Genomic DNA, 22145 nt, shown 5'->3' on the forward strand with positions numbered 1-22145 from the left:
AGCTCTATGTACATGTACATGCGTAGGACTTAGGGGTACTTGAATATTTTCCTGCACAGCCATCATGTGTGTTTATGCCCTAGCACAACCATTTGTGAAAGACTGTGTGTGTGTGTGAACATGACCATGTGCAAAGAAAAGGGACTCCTACTCCATTATTCCAAGCAATTAAACTCCAACAGCACAGGGATGAAGAGGGGGCCCTGATTTTCTTTTCCTTTGCAGTAATTGCCTCAGCAATCATCTTTGATCAGGGAAGAGCAGAGGAGGAGAGTCCTGCAAGTTGACATCCCTGGTATAAATATATACATTTACATACACAGGGCCAGCATAACTCTGGAGATTTTTACTGACGTCTCTGACCTGAAACCATTGTAGCTCCATTGACACCTCATTTAATTGAATCCTTCCCTAACAGTGCAGAAACCAGAGACTTGAAAGGGGGAGGGAAGAGGAAGGAAGGGTAATCAAGGCGGACTCTTCTGCCTGAATGTCTAGAAATGACAGGGAAGTAATTGCTTTCGAAAAGCAAAAAAACAGAAATAGCACAATTTGTTCTATTTAGCAAGATGCTGAAAGAGGATAAAGATATTGGGATTTTGCCCCCAATATGGCAAAATCCCTACCCTGAGAATGAGACTGATTTGGATTTTTGTGCAAATAGGAATGAAATAGGGTTTTAAAAGAAGAAGAAGAAGAAAGAAAGAAAGAAAATACAATCATAAAAAAAAATAAAAATCCAAAGGCTTTCCTGGTTCAAAATAGCCAGAGAAAATAGTAAGATAATTCTGAGCCCAGAGCCGCAGCACAGCCCCTTTTGTCAGCTTCAAATCAGTGAGCCAGAGGGTCGAATCAGTTTAACCTGCCTGTGTGACACATCACCCACCCGCCTGACCCAAGAGTGGCCTCATTTTTATGGATGCAGAAGCTCACAGTGTAATTCATTTCCCGGCACACCCCACTCATTCAGTCTCCTGCCTTTGCCACAAAGGTACACTGCATATTCTCTGCCGGCTGAAAGGATAAGATATCAGTCAGCTTCCTGCTTAATGCAGGAGTTGCCCTACCTTACAGCTGGAGAGTAATGTTCCTTACACAGCATCAATCTCACGCCCATGCAAATCAGCGCATGTCCACAAACTGAGGGTCCTAAAGTCATCCTTCTGGACCTGGAGGAATCAGCAAGTTTAGGAAAAATAAAACCTAAAGGATGTTCATTTAATAATCTTTGCCTTCTTGTCATCAGCTTTTCATTCTTGATTTTTTGTTAAATGTTAATGAGAACACCAGAGCAAGTGCACAGCAGACAGGTGCTTTACCCTTCCGTTAGTGCACAGTAAAATGGCAAACCGAAAAAAAAAATGGCATAGTAACAATACATTACTAGTGTACAGAATTTTTACAAAGTGCTCACATACAGTGTTAAATCTATGTGGCTCTCTCAACAACCATGTGTAGTAGCAGAAGCAGCTGATTTAAGACTCCTCATACAGATCAGGAAATTGAGGCTCATACAGGTTAAATACTATGAACAAGCAGCAATAGTAGTATTTAGTAGGCAAGCAGCAAAGCAGAGAGTCTAAGGTACAGCAAGAGGGGCCCCAGTTATTTGCCTCATATTAGAGGACTTTTCTCTGGCCCCACTCTGACCCCATCTCATCCCTTCTCATCCCAGGTGGGTCCATGGGATCAGAGGGGTGGGGGGCATGGGGTCCACTCATCACTTACCAGCTCCCTGCCTTTAGGCCATATTCCATTCATCAGGACTGTAGAAATTCAAGCGTGCCTGTAAGACCTGTACAGGACTCTTCCCTGGGTCCATCCTTTTGGTCTACAACACTAGGCCTGAGGGGTATCCAAGGGATGGCTGTTTGCAGGACTGGGGAATGAATGAATTTTGGATGTGTAAGGAGACTGTCCACACAAGTCTGCATGAAGTAATTCATAGTGAGAGACAAAGCCAGAGGTAGAAAGAGAAGGGGGCTGGGTTGAAGTCTGGGACCTGTGTACTAAATACCCACACTGTCATGGTCTAAAGTCTAAGGGTTCCTAACTAGAATGTGGTTTATCAGGGTGTAATGAAAGTATATGTTTGTCAGAATAAGAAGATACATGTTTTATGTTTTTAGGTAACCATTTGATTTGTAACTTTTAAATATTTAGATATATCAAATACAGACCTCTGTTTGAGCTCTCACCTCAGGTTCTGTGAATGTTAAGAGCAAGCTAGTTGAAGTGGCACTAGGGTACATGGTAGGACTAATGAAAATTGGAAGAAATTACATAACCTTCACTGACATGACACAAATTTTCTTTAGCTCTCCTTAAGGGGTCAAACAATGTATTGGCTTTTATAATTATAGCAGTTTCCCCAATAACTTATTGAAGGCTAAGAACCAATGTCTCTGATAGTTAAAGGTATTAATGATTGATCTGATGAGAAAGTAATAATGATTTTATGTTTTATAAGTGTATGAACACAAACTGCTGGTTAATTACCTTGCCACGTTCCTAAATAATATTAAAGTGGCCCAAAAAAGTTAGTACCCTGGATTAAGGTGAAACATTTCTTCCAGGCAATTATGAATTCCTCTTTATTAGCAAGATCAGGAATAAATCTCTGCTGCAGATTCATGACTAAGTTGATGAGCTGTCCATTTTCAGCAGGAGAATCCGTTCTGAGAGAAGGCAGCCCAGAGCAGATGGGACAGTGCTCTGTATATGGCTCCCTGCAGCAGTTTACATCTGGCTTCTACAGAGATGCTCATGCTAATGTAAGGAACATGCCAACTCTGACCTCTTCCATGAAGTTCTCTTGGCTAACACTGAACTTTCATAGCACTCTGTATCTCAGTAGGGTGAAAATTATGTTCTTTGTTTGCCAGCCAATTCTCTATCTATTATCTTTCCTAAAAGACCGTAGAGATCTGGGATCCTGCAACTTTCACTTTTGAATCCCTACAGGGTGAAGTGCATATAATAGCATTCAATGAATATTTAGTGAATGGACAGATGATTTCTACTTTGTCATTATTTTTTGGACTTAAACCATTTTTGCCACATTTTTATGTGTTCTGCAATATTCTTCATGGTACATCCATGATTTTTTATCATCCCCTGAGGAATGCCATTAAAAGCATAGACAAGGCTTTTCTTTTAGCCTTGATAATAGCCATTGGCTAAAGATATTCCTATATGTGAACAGGGCAATTTTGTATTAGTTGGTGTTGGGGATTGATTGTGTTCCCCGCAAAACTCATGTGTTGAAGCCTTAAGCTCCAATTTAATGGTACTTGAAAATAGGGCATTAGAAAGTAATTAGGATCAGATGAGGTCATGTGGATGGGGCCCTCATGATAGGATTCATGTCCTTATAAAAAGATACCTTGGAAAGCTTGCTCTTTCCTGATGTACATGCATGTACTGAGGAAAGACCATGTGAGGACACAGTCGAGAAGGCAGCCATCTGCAAGCCAGGATGCCCTCACCGGGAACCAACCTACTGAATTTTGATCTTGGACTTCTAGCCTCCAGAACTGTGAGAAAATAAGTTTCTGTTGTTTAAGCCACTTGGTTTATGGTATTTTCCTTATGGCAGCGTGAGCAGACTAAGACAGTTGAGAATGCTTTTGGCAGAAAACAACAGAAAACTCAACATCTATTAGTTGAGTATGTAATAAAGACAGTTAATCTCAGATAGTAAAATGTTAGAAGGTTGCTAGTTCCAGAGACTCAACAATATTATCAGAAACTCAAAACCTTTTCCTCCTTCTGTCCTATCATCTTCAGTATGTTGGCTTTTTGTCCCTGTGCTTTTACTTTTGGTAATGCTGATGAAGTATCTTATCAGGAAGGAAAATAAGACATAAACAAGCCCAGCCTTTTTTTAAGAAAGCAAACTATTTTCCAGTAACCCCTCAATAGACTTACCCATAAATATCATTGGCAGGGACTCTGTCACCTTAGCTTCAAGGAAGTAGAAAGGTAAGTATCAAATGAAGGGGCATAGGATTGCCAAATGGTCCCAGGCCAATTGTGATCCATCCCCTGAGGCTGGACACATTACCATTTGAACAAAATCAGAGTTTTGTTAGCAAAGAGTTGTAATATTTGTTGAATGACAAACAAAGTGTCTACCACCTCTTCTGTATGTTTAGTTTTAATATTATCAATGGATATTTTACTCTGTGTCTTAGTCTATTTGGACTGCCATAACAAGATATCATAAACAGAGTAGCTTATAAACAGCAGAAATTTATTTATTATAAATCTGCAGACTGGGAAGTCCAAGATCAAAATGTCGGCAGATTCAGTGTCTGATGAAGGTGGTTCAGTATCCTGGTTCATAGGTGGTACCTTCTCACTGTGTCTTCACATAGTAGAAGGGGCAAGACAGCTCTCAGGGGCCTCTTTTATTAGGTCATTAATCCCATTTGTGAGGGTTCTGCCCTTATGATCTAATCACCTCTCAAAGGCTCCACCTCCCCACACCATAACACTGCTAACTTTGAACACATGAATTTTAGAGTGACACAAATATTCAGACCATAGCACTGTTCTCTTCAAACATTTCATCATAAGGTTGTTCTAAACTAAAAGTTCACATTGTTTTACTGTGACATCTGTATAGTATAGTCTGTCATACATAAAACTCACAAACTCAAGAATAAAAAGAAAGCATCCATGAAAATATATAATTAATGTTTTATAAACCTTGATGCCTTACTAGAGTCTTCAAGGCTCTATCTTTGCAGGTGACCTTATGCAATCTCCATGTGGGATAACGTGTAAGTGCATGGAGTTGGGTGTGTCTCTGAGCTAGGGTAGTCGGGGGTGGGGTGCTGAATGATGAGAAGGAAGCAGTCATGTGAAGATCTGGGGACCAGCATTCCAAGTAGAAGGACTGACAAGTGCAAAGACCCTGAGAAAGAAATGAGTTGGCATATTCAAGGCACAGAGAACATAGAGCATAGAGGCCAAGGGGAAGAACAGAGGGACATTCACCCATTTCTTCATTGATTTATGTTTCATAAATATTCATGAAGGAACTATTCCTCTAGGTTCTAATGTACAGCTGTGAGCAAGCAGAGTTTTTCCCACATGGAGATTGCATAAGGTCACCTGCAAAGATAGACCCTTGAAGGCTCTAGTAAGGCATTTAGGTTTTCTTACGGTTGCCATGGTAAGTCTCTGGAGAGTTTTCATTGTTGGAAACATATGACCCCATTTGTGTTTCACTTCTTTTCCCCATCTATTTCTTCTTGCCAGACCCTGGGCCCTTCAACGAAGAGACTCTTTTGCTCACCTTTGAATCCCCCAATGTCAGAGCAAAGGGCATGTCCCTTAGTAGACACTTAATAAGCATTTGTTGAACGAAAGAGCCTGTCATGAATGTCTGCACCCTGTGCCTGAGAAAACTGCTTCAAAAAGAGACACAAAAAGTTTCCAAAAAGTTAAACATAGGATTACCATGTGACCCAGCAATCCCCCTCCTTAGGTATAGACCCCAAATAATTGAAAACAGGTTGACCAAATATGTGTACACAAATGTTCGTAGCAGCTCTATTTGCAATGGCCAAAAACTGGAGACAACCCAGATGCCCATCAATGGAATGAATGGGTAAACAAAATGTAGTACATCTGTACAATGAACTATTTAGCCACGAAAAAGAAAGAAGTCCCCACAAGCTTGTCCAATCTGCAGCCTTCAGGCCACATGCAACCCAGGATGGCCTTGAATGTGGCCCAACACAAATTTGTGAACGTTCTTAAAATATTATTTATTTATTTGTTTGTTTGTTTATTTTAGCTTATCAGCTATCCTTAGTGTTAGTGTATTTTATGTGTGGCCCAAGACAATTCTTCTTCCAGTGTGGCCCAGGGAAGCCAAAAGATTGGACACCCTGTTATAATATGGATGAACCTCAAGAGAATTCAGACACCAAGGGTCACATATGTTTGATTCCATTTATATAAAATATACAGACTAGGCAAATCCATAAAGACAGAAACCAGATTAGTGGTTGCCAGTGTCTGCAGGGAGGAGGGAACAGACACTGATCCCTTAATAGGTGCAAGGTCTCCTTTGGAGGATGATGACATGTTTTGGAACTAGATAGAGGTGATAACTGGACAACATTGTGAATGTACTAATGCCACTAAACTGTACGCATTAAAATAGTTTTATCTTATGTGAATTTTACCCCAATAAGGGAGAGAGACAGAAGTATCATTCCATTTAAATCATGGGAGGAGCAAGCATAATTCCCGTATTTGAGAAATCTGACAGAGAAAAGGAAGAGCAATATAGAAGGATAGCAAAATGGGCCATTGGCTCAACAGAATGTTTTTGGGGGTAACAAGAAGACTTGTGTGTATTTGAAGGCAAAGAGGAAAACTGTCAGACTGAGAAGCTAGGGAACACACTGAGGTCTTTCCAGGTCTGAAAACCTGAAGACCTAGACATAACCCTATATGAAGAGATTGGTCATTCACTCTTATAAAGAATGCTGCAGTTAGGACACTTCAAGGAGAAATGTAACTGGCAGTGAACTGACAGCCCAGTATTGGAAGTCAAGTCTCCAGACTTACTGGACATAACAACTATGATTATTTTTACTTGACTAGTAACTGGGGATTATCCACAATGTCCATTTACTATGAAACCTGTATTTTATCCTTCCTATTTTTGTTTTTGAATTCAACAAATGTGCCTGGCATATGCTAGGAATTCAGAAGATAAGTATGTTTGACTGGGGAGTTCCACTTACCCTAACTATATAGCACAGGTGTCAATATATCAGTAACTCCTAAAGCCCAGTAGCCTCATAATGTTGCCGAGAACCTCACATGCCAAGTATTTATTCATCTTTCTGAGTCCAAGATCTGATTAAGCAAATGAATTTTGATCTGGGCATATGTGTAGTTATGGGTATGTCTATGTGCAAGAACCATTTTAAAAATATATTTATTTATTAAATAGAGAATATATATTTAGTGTTCACAAAACAAAGTACAAAAGGATCACAGTGAAAATCCGCTCCGTTTCTACCACCTTGTTCCCTTTCCCAAAGACAAGGCATTTTATCAGTTTTTGTGTACCCTTTTAGATATTCCATACATATACAAGCAAATACTAATACATGTGTTGCTTATCTCTCCAGTTTTACACAAATAGCATACTACACACCCTGTTCCCCACTTTTTTTTTTCATTTTACAGTGTATTACGTTCATATATATTATGACCTTTCTGGACCCCTCCTCTCATCTATTTTACTTTCCTGCAGTGGTTACAAAGAAAGAATTTCTGTTTAGGAGAATACTAAATGTTTTTCATAGCTTCCTGGTATCCCATTTTGTGGACAACTATTGTTGATATAACCAGCATCCTACTGATGGTCCTTTAGGTAGTTTCTAATCTTTTATAAAACTGCAATGAATAGCTTTCTACATGTGCCATTTCACATGTGTGCAGACGTATCTGTAGGATAAATTCATAGAACTGGACTTGCTAGGTCAAAGGGCAGCTGCATGTAATTTTAATGGGCCTTGGAAAATTGCATTCCATAGAGTTTGTACCATTTTCCACTTCCACCATTAGTGTATGAAATAAACCTATTCACACCTTCACAAGTTCATTGTAGTATCAATTGTTTGGGAGTTTTGCAAATATATTAAATATAAAATGGTATCTCAGTATGGAGTTGATTTGTGTTTCTCTTATTGTGAGTGAGACTGTTTTCTTAATATGCTTAAAAGTAATTTTATTTCTTTTCCTATGAACTATTTCCCTGTTTTCCATTAGGTTATTAGACTTTTATATATTGATTTATAGGAGCTTCTTATACATACATTATAGAAATTAGCCCTTTGTCTGTTATGTGAATTATAAATTTTTCCCAGTTTGTCATTTTTCTGTTTACTTATGATGATTTTTTCATCATAGAAATTTGTTTTCCTTTTATGATGATGGATTTATAAATCCTTATATTTTGACTTCTGGGTTGTGTGTCATATTTTGAAAAGACTTCTCTCCAACATTCTTTTTAAAAATTCTCTCATTACTTCTTCTAGTAAGTTTATGTGCCTATTTGTAATATTTTTATTTATCTGAATTTATTTTAGAACATTTGGTGCATTGTTGGATATTGTTCCAGCACCATTTTGCCATCACCAAGTAAAAGCCATATTTTCATTTAATACCATTTAAAACAAAATATTGCTTTCAATTTCCAAATGAAATAACTATTGATTGAATTCCTACTATGTGCAAGGCATAGCATCATTTTTTTCTTTTTAATATTTTTCTTCAAGAATAAATGGAGACAGGATTTTTAAGACCAGAGATCCAGGAACTTCCTCTGGTAGGTTACAAAAAAAAAATCTTCAGCAATAGTCTCTTGGGATCAGTAGGAAATGAATACATATTCAGTGAGACAATGAGCTAGTCAAAACTGCAAGCAGAGAAAAGAAAACATAAATGATTCTTTATAGGTATGCGTTTTCCTCTGTAACCAGGGAAGGAAAATGAAACAGATATCAGGAGAGATCATCAAAGACCACAATATCTATGAACACGTGATGCTACAATATAAAGACCATAGCCATGAACACTACGTAAATATTCACTTGAAATAGAGCTTGTGAAATGGAGCTCAAAATGGATTAGTACTAAGAGATTCTAAAATAGGTCATTATCTTTTAAGTATACTTTCCTTTGGCATGAGAAAGACCATCATAAAGACTATAAACCTTAAATGCTATGTTGAAACAATTCTAGTTATATAACTATTAATAGGAACCCTATGATTTAGCTATTGATGAACTGTTCCTCCAGCCTTTTTTTCCCACAGCCTGGAATCACTGGCTGCTCTTCGCCTAAGAGCTAGTATGCTGCTAGCTAGAATTGAATGATCTGATTTTTGGAACGTCATTGTAATCCATATCCTAGAAAAGTTTGTAATGAAAATCAAGTTGTACTGTTGCAATGGATTCATAATGTACATTTGTATATGTGTGACTCATACATACAGAATGTTGCAGAAATATTACTGGAAGGGGAAGGGACAGGAATAACAACCAGTGGGTATGAGTCAGAAGCAGGGGAGAGAACAAAATGCAAGGAGAAAATATTTAGGATCCTTGTTCTTTTAAAGAACACACAGAAACTGAAGATGAACAGGAAGGCGATGTTTACAGTTTCATACTAACCATCTGTAGTGGGTTGAATAATGCCCCCCCAAAATTCTTGTCCACCCAGAATCTCAGAATATGATCTTATTTGGTCTTTGTGGATATAATTAGTTAAGATGAGGTCATACTGGATTTGGATGGATCCTAGATCCGATTACTGATATCCTTATAAGAAGAAGAAAGGAAGGCCGGGCACGGTGGCTCACGCCTGTAACCCCAGCACTTTGGGAGGCCTAGGCGGGTGGATCACGAGGTCAAGACATCGAGTCCATTCTGGTCAACATGGTGAAACCCCGTCTCTACTAAAAATACAAAAAATTAGCTGGGCATGGTGGCGTGTGCCTGTAATTCCAGCTACTTGGGAGGCTGAGTCAGGAGAATTGCCTGAACCCAGGAGGCAGAGGTTGCGGTGAGCCGAGATCATGCCATTGCACTCCAGCCTGGGTAACGGAAGCAAAACTCTGTCTCAAAAAAAAAAAAGAAGAAGAAAGGACATACTGAGAGTGCAGTGATGTTGCTACAAGCAAAGGAACACCAAGAATTTCCAGGAGACACCAGAAGCTGGAAGAGGCAGGGAAGGATCCTCCCCTAAAGCCTTCAGTGAGAGCACAGCTCTACCAACACCTTGATTTTGGACATCTAGCCTTCTAAATTGTGAGAAGATACACTTCTGTTGTGTTAATTACCATCCAGTTTGTGGTAATTTGTTATGACAACCCTAGGAAACATCATATATCACCCTAAACAAAAGTCTTTCCTCTGTGTATCCTATCCTTCCTTTTCCCAATGTGACATAAATGAAAATATCCTCATAAGGTTAGTCTTTGGGACTTCAGGTTTGCCAGTCCAAATTGTGACCTAATAACTTACTGGCTATAGTGGCATTAGAACTTTTTAAAATCTGTAAAATACAGAGAACAATACCTGTCTCCTTCATAAAGGTGCTTTGAAAAAAGATGAGTTAATATATAGTAAAGTGCTTTTGAAACTAGAAAATACTATATTGATGTAAATGTAATTATAAATACTGTAACTTCATAAATAGTAAGCTCAAATAGTTACTAGTCCAGACTTTTATTTTTATCAGTCCAATTTCACCCAGTTACACATAAAGAAAAATATTTATTCTGATTTTCTTACATACGTTACCTTTCTTGAGACAACAGACCAGATACTTTCTTTCCAGGGAAGACCAACTAATAATAAGTTTTCTTAGTCCTCAGGTTCTCATTTCCTCTATCTTAGAAGTCATGCATGTCAATGAAGATACGGAATTCACTTAGTCATTCTTGTAAACACTTCTCAGTGTGCTTTTGCCTGACACTGTGCTTGATCATTGAGATTTACTGTCCAAAAGCAAGATAACATACAGGATAAGGTGATGAGGACTGCCTCTGAGGGGCGTAGTCTCTGAGAAGATGGTATTTGAGCAGACACCTAAAGGACAAGAGGTGGGGCAGATCTTGACAAAGAGGTGGGATTTTAGTGGAAGTGCAATGGGAAGACCTTGGAGGGTTTTGAGTGAGGGAGTGGCATTATCTGATTTCACTGGTAAAAGATAGAGCTGGCTGCTGTGGGGAGGGCTGATTGTAAGGTGCAAAGTGGGGGCAGGAAAGCCCATTAGGAGTCTTCTGGGGCATGCTATAATTGATGGTGGCTTGGAACAGGATCGTCTTGGGATGGTGGGGTGTGAATAGATCAGGACACATATGAAGGAACAACAAGCAGGTCTTGTGGATAGGTGGGATGTTAGAGTGAGAAAGAAAGAAGTGGGGCTCAGATAACCTGATGTTTTCCTCAGCTGCCCTGATTGAAAGCAGCCCCACTGAAGACACCAAATTTTGTAAATCGTTGTCTAAAGTATCTCTGGTAAATCTGGCCACTGCTGGAAGACAGATGAATGTGGTTTAGCTCAATTGTCTCATTTTGGCTTCTTAGAACAACTTGCTTTGAAGCCACAGAGAAAGAATTTCCCTATTAGCCCCTGCTCTTCTTAGGGCTTTGAATGACTTTGTCTCTATTTAAACCTGCTTAGGAGGACTAAGGGCATTTATCCTATCCCTGGTTGTAATATAACATGAGAATATTTGGGTCATTTCATGTTTCTGTATCTTTCATCCAAGAAGTGGGGATATTAGTGCCCACTCTGCAGAGGTTTTCTGACAATAAGATGAAATAACATGTGGTCTGGCAGACAGTTGAACTTCAATAAAATGATGATGGTGATGGTGATAGATGTCTCATAAGACAGAAGTGAGTGTAACTGACCTGATTCCAGCTGAGCTTGGAATCATCTAGTTCCATCTAAGTCTCTCCACTACCAAAAACCCTCACTGCAGTTTTAGCCTGGGTGCATAAAGAAATATCCCAGGATTTGGTTCATCCAGAGCACCAGCTTAGGCAGACTGGGTAACTTCTTGATGTCAGTACATTACTTATTCTCAGTTATTTTGTGAGGCATGGGAATAATTTTTGAAACAGTAACAAGAAAAAGTAGTTTCTGATAAAATAATGAGCCTTCCTTATTTTTGAGCTTTCCTTTGATGTTTGCCACCTCCCTCCCATTATGGCTTTTTGTCCACCATTGAAAAGGCCAGTGTCCTCAATTTGTGCCCAGCTGGAGAGAGAACATTGAGCTGAACAGTGCAAAGAAGCAAAGAAATCACACTGAGATGATATTTTCCTTTTTGAGGCATTTCAGCAGTCATAACAGAGAGAATGTCTTATGAGTTGATCATCAGTTTTAAATATGGAAAATGTTTCTTGCTTTGGAGCCGTCATTATGCCCTTACATATTTGATGTCACTGACAGAGCAAGTGAGAGGTTTGTCCCATATAAATAACATATTTAACAGAAAGAGAGAAAAGAAAAAATATGATGGCTTCCTAAATCCTGATACCATACCAAGAGTCCTGCACATTTTGGAAGAAGTTGCATTCTTTTTGAGATGGGGGGTCTCACTCTGTCACCCAGGCTGAAGTGCAGTGGCATGATCATAGCTCACTGCAGTCTCAACCTCCTTGGCTCAAGCACTCCTCCCCCTCAGCTTCCTGAGTAACTGAGACTACAGAGGTACACCACCAAACCCAGGTAATTTTTGTATTTTTTATGTTGCCCAGGCTGGTCTGAAACTCCTAGCCTCAAGTGATCCTCCCACCGTGGCCTCCCAAAGTCCTGGAATTACAGGTGTGAGCCACCATGCCTGGCCTAAAGTTGCATTCTTGATCTGAATGCATGACTTTTAATCCTCCTCCAGTTCATTCTGTCTCTCATTTTTGTTCTATCACCTGAAGTTCACAAAGGTATAAATCTACTATTTGCTTGGTCTGCATTCACTTATGGTCTTTAGTTTCATAATGTGTGGGTACATCCTCAGCAGAACTTATCTACAGGAATTGTAGGTACCCTGTGTGTGTGGCTCTCCAAAGCATTTTTGGGTTTGCTCCTGCCAAATGCCACAGGGATATTCCTGGCCTGAGACTAAGTTTGATTTCAATTTTTCAGCTTAGAAGTTTCTGAACTTGGTAGATAGTAACTATAAATCCCCTTACCCTGTAAGCATAGTCATAGATTCTCAAAGGAGACTTGTTTCCTTCCTATGTGCCAGGAAAAGACAAGCATTGCTGTGACAATAGATGGATTTTTTTCCCCTTAGGCCATCTTTTTAAGGGTCTTAGTTTTATATGAGGATCTCACCTTCCCCTTGCTAACTTTCATGGACCCTTGTCCCCATGTGAGTACTAAAACCTAATCCCTATAGTCACTGTCTGGGCAGTGCTCCTCAAGGCAGTTACACATCCCATGGCTTACTGATTTTTTTTTCAGTTCCCTCTTTGTACCTGGCATTTTGGGAGTTTCTGACTTGCAAGCTTAGCCCTATATTTAAAAGAATACATGTTCTATTTTATTCAATATATCTTAACTTTCTGATGGAACATTTGGGTTATCTGGCCTACCCACCCTATGGCTGGAAATGAAACTAGCAATTCATTCTTCATGCTTGCAGCCAAGGAGACCTTTCTAAAATACAAGTAAGATTTTGTTACCAACTTTGCATAAAACTTTTGAATGGCTCCCCAGTGATCTTAGGACAGACACTGAAATCTGTAATGTATAAGGCCTTGAATGGTTGGGTCCATACCTATTTCTCCAGTCTCGTTGCATCATATTCCTTCTCATTCTCTGTGTTCTACTCACACTGGGATCCTTTTGGTTTCTGGGCTGTACCTTACTCCTCCTTACCATGCCAACTTCCCATTTCTTTTCCTTCTTAATGGAGCACTCCTATGTTCTCTGAGTACTCACCCTTCATATGTCAACTTCATATTTTTCATATGTCACCCTTCAATAATTGCATCATGGCATTTGTCTAGGTGAGTTTCCTCTGGCTCATGTGTTTGTTGCCTCAGGTACCTATCCTTTATTATACTTATCACAATTGTGTTTTATTACTTCTGTTTCTTTAGTTGTTTTATTAATATCTCTTTCACCCACTGTGCTCCAGGCTCATGAAGGAGAGGCCATATCTGTTTTTGCTTTGTGTTTTTGTTAGTCAGTAAAAGTAATGTTAGCTTCTACACTCACACTAACATAAATAGTCCTAAAATCTCAGCTGTATAACAGCATTAAAATTGGATTCCTTTAATCATAGTCCAGAGTGGGTTGGGGTACTCTTCTCCAACTGGATCCCCAGAGACCCAGGTTGCACCCCCATCTTCAACATGTCACCATCAAGGTCACACTGTAAGGGAGGAGAAGGAAGGGCCATGTAGAAGGTTTTCATGAGCCAGGCCAGGCATGCATCTCTTCCACCCATGTTCCAATGCCCAGAGCTCAGTTATAAGGCCCCATTATAAAAGAGCTGGGAAGCACAGACTATCTGTGAGCTTGGGAAGTAGAGGAGAAAATGGTTATCAGCAGCACTCAAGTCTCCACCACACCATCCTATTTTTAGCAAAAAGTAGTTCCTGGTAATAGGAAGTTCCTGATAAGCAAAAATTGAATGTATCTATGAATAGACGGCTGGCTGGGTGGTTAGGTGGGTGGGTGGGTGGATGGTTTGGTTGTCAATGAATGGATCATTGATTCATTTAGTCTGTAAGCTCTTTAAATATAATGACCATATCTTTAATGACCATATCTTAAGCATAATGGCTATATCTTTAGGTATATTGACCATACCATCTTGTTCATTATGATATTCCCCACTGCTAGAGAAGATTTTGGCTTCCTGTGAGTAGAAGCCCACACAGGAATGAGTAATTACCACTGCTTGGGAGATTTCATGGAGGAGATGGAGTTCTAGGGGGTCTTTAAAAAAGGGTATGAAAATAAATTAGGAGAGCAACTTAAGAAATAAATTTGTGAAGACATGGGATGGATAGGGGAAAAAGTAGAAAAAACAATGAAGAAAGGTTAGTGTGCCTATAGCTGAGAGTAACAAAGAAGGGAATCAATGATGAGAATGAAGAACCTTACAGAGGTAATATTTCACCTGGCTAGTGTCATTTGAACACCATTACATCATTTTCTCTTTCAATGTATTACAGCCTTACACCTAGGAATAAGGTTGTCTCTTCAGTGAAATAACATCTTTCCCTCTCCCTTCTTGACCCTTACTGACTAAAATGAGTACTATGTGCACAGGAAGTGTGTATTTGGATTGGCCAGAAGTTGGTACTATGAAAGTCACTTTGCCCCTGACCATGCAGAGTGGAAAACCACTCTAGTTCCAGCCCCAGCTGTCAGGCCAGGATTTCGCCCTAGCCCTTTTCCAATCAATACATAGAAATGCCTGATGCCATCGGAAGGGAGCTGCATTTTTAAAAAATGAATACTCGGACAGCCAAAATTTTTACATTCTTTATGCTCTTCTCTGCAGCTCTCTGCCCAGGGATGGAGACTACTCTGATAGCTGCAGATGGGCAGCATTGAGGTGCCACCCTCCCCTGCCCTGAGAAGGGGAGAGGGGATATAAAAAGTAGCCAGTCCTACAATACAGGCTTCCAAAAGACACTATCAGAGTTAGTGACAGGGGGGCTGCTCTACCTCTGGGGCTACAGCAGTGCAGGGAGCTTTAGTGGATCAATACTTTAGTCTTGTCATGCTAATTGCTCATTGGTTGACATTCATGATCCTTCCTTGCTCCCTCCCTCTGTAAACTCTTTACAGCTGGAACAGCGAGATGCAAAAATCCTGAGCCTTCAAAGCCAGCTCCTGCAGAAGAGAGAGGGCCTGGCAGCTGAGGTATGGTACTCCCCATTTTCTTGCTCCCCTTAAAAGAGCTTCATATGTGTCTGTATGCGGTGGTGTGACAGGGAGACACGAAGAAATGCCTCGTGTAACTCTCCTGTGACATGTAAATGGTATTATCTTTTCAGAGCAAAACAATATCTCCTCCTCTTCCACCCATGTGACCCCCTCCAAAAACCCAGAAAACAAAAATATTCACTGGTTCTATGAGTTTGGTTGCAGCCCTTCTTCTGTTATGGTGAATGTGTCGCCCTCCACTAGTTCACAGCAAACATGTACCCGCACTGTCCTCTTTGCTCTCAGACTAGGGCATGTCAGACCAAGCTGCTGAAAAAGAGAGAGAGAGAGAGAGAAAGAGAGAGAGAGAGAGAGAATGTGTGTGTGTGTGTGTGTGTGTGTGTGTGTGTGTGTGTGTGTGTGATCACGCCTACCATATTGGCTTCCTGTCCCTGGAACATCAGGTTTTCTAGCTGGCTGAGCCTGTCCCCACATTCATTGTTGCCACTGAGACCATCTCAACTCCTACCCTGTATGCTTCAGGCCTGTGCTATGCAGGGTTTTGTTAAGCCGTTTAGTATTAATTGATTTTTTTTTCCATTTTTTTCTTTCTTTCCCTGGGCGGGTCAATAGCTGGATGCTTCAGGAGCAGAGGATCTATCAACTGCAGATCAAGCATAGGGAGACGCAGGCAAACCTGGAACAGTAACCCAGCCAGCTCCAATTGCTCCGACAGTACTTGGTGGCCAGACAGTCGCCAGGCAGCAGAAAGCATGCCCCGGGCCGTGAGGCAGGAAATTGACTCTGACTCAATCCTTGAGGTCTGGTAAGTTTTTTTACTTTTGGAAAGTAAGGCAAATGATAACCAGGTCTTTCTTTTCTTCCTCAAAAGAGTCAGCAGCGTCTGGGCCGATTTCAGGGAATGAGCTAAAGATCAAAATTGGAAAACTCCAGCAGATCTGGAAGGATGGAGGGGCTGGGGGAAGGAATAGGGTTTTGCGGGATAGACAAGGGCTAACCCAACTCCGATCCTAAGGGGAGCCACTGCAGCAAAGCAGATGTCCTGCGTATCGATCCCTACATCCTGTTATTGATTTCCTCTTGGGGCCAAGAATGGGGTGGACCTATGCCGGACAAGAGGGGAACTGACACTCTCCCAGAGGGCCAAGCAGCCCTAATCGGTGATAACGGTGTTAAGTGGTCAGCCTGGAGATGAGGTTTGCTTAGATCTATTGATCTGCACTCCCCTGGGATATAAATCCTTCTGAAATTGCTTCCATAGATATAAATATTTATAATTAAGATAGCCTAGGAGCTTCTTACAGGCACAGAAAGAGTGGCCCATCATAAGGCTTGATACCAATCTCTTTCATCTCCCAACTCGGTATAGTCTTCTCACTCTCTTGCATCTGTTTTTACATCTCTGTTCTCTGTTTTGAACCCTATTTTGCTCACCCTCTGAGTGACAAGCACAATATCTCAGACTATCAGAAACCGGAAAAAATCCATTCTTTCTGAATGCAGCTTCCAGCTGAGGAGGGAGTGCCGATCCCCCCGCACCCTCCAAGGCTACACAGTTTCATGTGCATTCAGGAGCCTGGACTTAGAAAGGAATGGGCTATTTGAGGGCGATGAGGGAAGCCTTTCTTAGTTGTTGCTTTGTTTTTGCTTTGACTGGGACACCCGTTTGGACCCAGTAGCAAACGGGCTCTGCAGCACAAACGTGACGGCCGTGCTAAGATCCTGTGTTGGCTCACTTGCAGTACTACATCTGGGAGTACAACTTGAAGGGACCCACACTCTTGTTTCTTAGCACCTCATAAGTCTAAGCTCACTTGAAGTGAACAGAGCATCCCTTATTCAAGAGAATGGAAAAAGAAAGGATGCTGAAGAACTGTTGGGGGCAGAGCCCTCGAAGCCAGCTGGCAGGACTGAGACCACTGATCAATGCTTTGCCGCTTTGCCCACTGAAAGGACAACCTTATAAAGAATTGGAACCATTAAGCTTTAATTTTTAGAAATTTGGGTGCTAGGGGTAATGGTCTTTAGGGACCACTGCAGTCCCTAAACCCGTCATCTGCTCTGGTCCTAGGATACAAATCTGTTCACCCTGGATCCTTCATCTACTTGGATGTCCAGGATACAATCTTTTCAGTTTGGGAACTTCTGACTATTTTTCTCGGGTGTTTGCCTTGCTTCAATGCTTATATCTTCAACAGTATGTCTTTTTGTGTCTGCCTTCAGCAGGCTTCATTAATTTGTAATTAATGCCTAAAAAATTATAAGCACTTCTGGGTCTTACACGGGTCAAGGGTGTGTGTTACTGGGTGTGTGTGCACTGTACAGACTGTGGGGGAGAATCCACTGGGTTTTGCTTCGCCTGATTTTAAAATGTTTAGTCATTCTGATCCATACATGTGAGTTAATAAATATGTGTCTGTGTATCTTGATGTAAGTGTCTGTACTCGGGAATCAATGAACACAAGCAGTATAGAATAGTGTTCCACATTTCTCTACCATTTGCATTAACCATGTCTTTCCCAAATGCATATTAAGCTTTACTTATTTTTTAATTCAGAGGTGGTAGTTTCAAACTCAAACCTAGCTCATTTGTCTCTTTTAGCATATGATAGAGGATTAGGGACTATTCTACTTGGTAGTCAAGGGTCAGTATTTTGAATTTCATCTGGCTTAGATAATTTTTATAGAATAAAAGCCTAACAAGTATAATCACAATAGCCTTGGCTTAGAAATTTCCCAAGCATACTTAAAGTTGAAAAACACTTCAAACTAAAAATGGAAGAATGTTCTGGTTACTAACTTGTATGCTTCTGTAATAATGGAGAGAACTGGATTGCAGTTCTCTTTGTTTGATTTATATGATGATACCAAGAATGTGAAAGGTGTATTTTACTGTAGAAATAAACTTTCAGCATTGATCTAGAGGATGGAAGACTCAGGTTGGTATTTAAATCCTGCTCTGCTAGCTTATAATGAAAAACATCTTACTAAGAATTTATATATATATATATAATATATATACATGGAAGAAAAATCCTAAGATCCATGCTTTTCTCCCATTGTTTGCAATATTTGCCAACATTTGCTTGCATGGTTTCTGTGAAAAACAAGCTTATTTGGAGAAAGTGATCTAAATTTTAGAATTGAATGTACTCCACTAATTAAATGTGTATGTCCTTGTGATCTTAGTGCCACTAAATCTAAATACCACATACATAAATTCATTGCTGTCTTATGCTACAGGTCATATTTGAAAGCTTGTTGCCAGCCATAAGAACATGATTTTATTATGGAATTATCTAATGACTTAAGATAACACATTTCATTGTCTACAGTCTTGTGAGAATTTAACTCTTATGCTATATTTGTATTTTATACATGTACAGATTTTCAAAATTCTAGCTGTCTAAAAGGTTTCCTCTTCAATACATTTTATAATGCAAGGATAGAAAATTTCACTTTATTTCTATGTTCAAAACATAAAATGTTATAATATTGATAGTTCACTTGTATTTCCATATAAATAATATATGTATTACGTTTCAAACCTTTGTAAGCATATTGACGTACTCATTTGATCTTTAGAGAAAATTTACGAGATAAGTTACAGCAGGAATCATTATCTTCATTTTACCAGTAATAAAACATGCACAAGGTAACACAGATATTAGTGTCAGACTTAAAGCTGTGGCCTGAAGCTATCGACTCCTGGTCAAGTGCTCTTTCCACAGCTACTGCTGCTTCTGTTAATGTTTGATAACTTTTTAGCATACTCTATATTTCCAGTTCCTATTATAACCATTAGGATGCATGTAAAGCAAATGTTAGTTGCTCTTAGATGATCCTTAGCATTCTAACCACACAAGAAAAGGTAGCAAATAAGTATTTCAGGCATCTTTCTTGGACTTTTCTCACAGCACGACCTGCTGAATGCACAGTCTGATGTCATGATGGACCTTTACTGTCAGCTTCAGAAATTCTGGCTCAGCTGTGAATATGCTTAATGAGTTTGCTCCCCAGAAACTTGTTCCTATGAAAACATGGTGAGTATATTTTACTCACTATGTTTCACAAAACAGTTATGTTATGTATGTATTTTGTCTTCATACCTACCAACATTTGCCTTAAAGAAACATTATGTATAATTTGAAACATCCAGATGAAGCTTTTCCTCTTCCTGAAATAACTAGCACCCCTTCTCCAATCTCTTCCCCGTTCAGGGGTTCTTGGCTTTTACTGTGCCATGGACCCCACTGCCAATCTGCTACAGACCTAAAGTCTATGAACCTTTCTTAGTAGAGTGCTTTTAAATATATAAAGTAAAGAATAAAGCCTATAGAATTGCAAAGAAAATCAATTTATATTGAAATTCAGCTATCAAAATATTAAGACCAATTAAATATTAAAACCAATATTTGGTATGATAATATGTATAGTTTCTATTAATATATTAATAAAGCCCAGTGGTGGATCTAATGTAATTTTAAGGCAGTGATGAGCATAAGGGATACTTTGAAATAGCTACTATATCTGTTATGGATGTGAAATGAAAATAGCTATGATTCCTATTGGTGACATTGTTACCAGTATGTTAATATTACTGTGGTTTGTTTTCTACATTTTTTTTTTTTTGCTTTTACATCCATTATATTTGATTTGATCTTACAACAACCATGTGAGGTAGGCAAGATGTGAAGTCGATATTTTATAGACAAAGCAGCTGAAGCATAGCAGGAGCTTAACTTATGGGATCCATTTTCTCTTCCTTCGAGCATTTTTGTGTATACTGTCTTTGTCCAAATCCTTGACAGAAATGTTGAAGAGGACCTCTAGAGGCTAGGCAGATCCTGAATTTTTAAATAGCATTGACTGATACAGCAGTTTAAGCAAGTCAGTTTCACCTAAAAGTGTGATTATCCAACCCACATGTTGCCATTCTGTTCAAAAAGGATGGTACAAAAGACAGCCACAATCACCTGGTGTAAATATTAAAACTAATACAGTGAGTTAAAAGCACATGAGAATTGGCTGCCAAAAAAAAATTTTGACCTGTATCTACCAGGAAACTGTCATACCAACTAAAGAAGCCAAGTCTCTCTCTCTCTTCCAAAACCCTCATGGGGCCATGTTTTATTATAATGGTTTTTCACAGGTCCTAACCCACACTGTATTTGATTATATACATGTCTCATAATTAAGTCATTCCTCTTTATCACACCCAGCACTTAGTCCACTGCTGCCCATGTAGGAGGCACTCAAATTGGTAAAAGAGAAATCTATTCAAACGAATGTTCTTCCAATAGTATCTGACCCCCTTCTGAAAACAAACTTGTGACTAGAAGAGGCACTGGCCATTGCCACATTCCTACTAACACGGCTGATTTAAATGCTCTTATAATTGACTTGGTCATAGTTTCCAAGAGGTACCAAGGCTTCTGCTAGTTAAACCAGGTTTCATTGAATCATTTTGTTTTCTATGTGCATTTTGACCAAACATAGGTTCTCTAACAACAGGAAGAAAATACATGAAATTTGAATACATCTATACAAAGATGGTCTATCAGTAAGGAAAATAAGTGATCACTGAAACAAAACATGAAGACTGTAGGTATACCCGAAGAAAGGAAAAAGGACTAACAAACAAGAATATAGTGCTTTACCATTTACGAATCTTTCACATACATTCTCATTTGACCCTCATAACAACCCTGTGAGGCAGGCATCATGGATATTCTTCTCAGGAAACAGATGAAGACAGTAAATCTCAGAGCTGTTATGCTCAAAGTTCTCCAATTAGTGAGTAATTTGTATTAACATCAATCTTTGCCCTAAATCAGCACCCAACTTCCCTCATACTTGCCCCACCTACTTCACAGGGATAATGAAGATAAAATGAATTCAAGGCTAGGAAAATACTTTGAGGGAAAAAAAGAACTATATAATTATACCTACAAACTACGATTTTCTGCAATATATGGCTCATTCCTCTTCACATCCCAGCTTGTGTGTGAACCCAGAATGGTATATTGCCTCTGTTATGTGCTCGATAAGCAAGTAAGGCAGGCAGGGGGTACAGTGTGATCCTGTTTAAAGTTACAAAAATTACAATCAGGGTAACTGCTATTATCAGGCAAATTGAAAAACAGCACAGAAAGGCCAGTGTAAAACTAGGACCAACTAAAGCTCAGAGCAAAGCAATGCAAGATTATCAGAGAAGGCATGATTGCATAGAAGGAAAATATGATGTCGGAGTTCAAACTGGCACACACACAGTTATCTAAGGCAAAACGGTGGCAAAGAAGAGTTATTTGTTCCATGTTACACAAATAAGAGCAGAAGATTCATGGGAATCCATACAAAAGCATCTTCTGTCACACAGATCTCTCCATCTGCCTATAGGGAATATACACAACAGTGTCACCTTCAAAGAATGACTGTACCTGTGTTCATATCCTGAACTATGCCAAGGACTAGCTCCATGCTAAACTGCCTTGGTTAAAATACAACCAGTGCCATCATTCCTGATCAGACTAATAAACAGAATGTCTTTTAAGGTAATGAGTTAGATAGTTGTGTTTAGGAAATTTTCAGGATTTACTCTGGATTCCCCTGCTTTAAGACCCAAAGAAAGTTACATTGAGTTTTTGTTGATGATTCTATATGTTCATAATATTGAGGAT

At 39.5% G+C, this 22145-nt stretch overlaps 1 protein-coding gene across 2 annotated transcripts in view; it reads left to right on the forward strand.

Moving 5' to 3' along the window:
• Positions 1-22145, forward strand: part of LOC118149687 (uncharacterized) — a 325586-nt gene that overhangs the window by 269941 nt on the left and 33500 nt on the right. For both annotated transcript variants that reach the window (XR_008478248.2, XM_078357606.1), the window contains 3 exons: positions 15367-15441; positions 16078-16270; positions 19383-19508. Coding sequence is in view for 1 of the 2 variants with exons in the window: in XM_078357606.1 (XP_078213732.1) it covers positions 15367-15440 (74 nt within the window). In the remaining variant the exon portion in view is untranslated. The remainder of the gene's footprint in view (positions 1-15366; positions 15442-16077; positions 16271-19382; positions 19509-22145) is intronic.

The sequence above is a fragment of the Callithrix jacchus genome, chromosome 20 (genome assembly GCF_049354715.1).
Source record: "Callithrix jacchus isolate 240 chromosome 20, calJac240_pri, whole genome shotgun sequence".
Classification (NCBI taxonomy): Eukaryota; Metazoa; Chordata; class Mammalia; order Primates; family Cebidae; genus Callithrix; species Callithrix jacchus.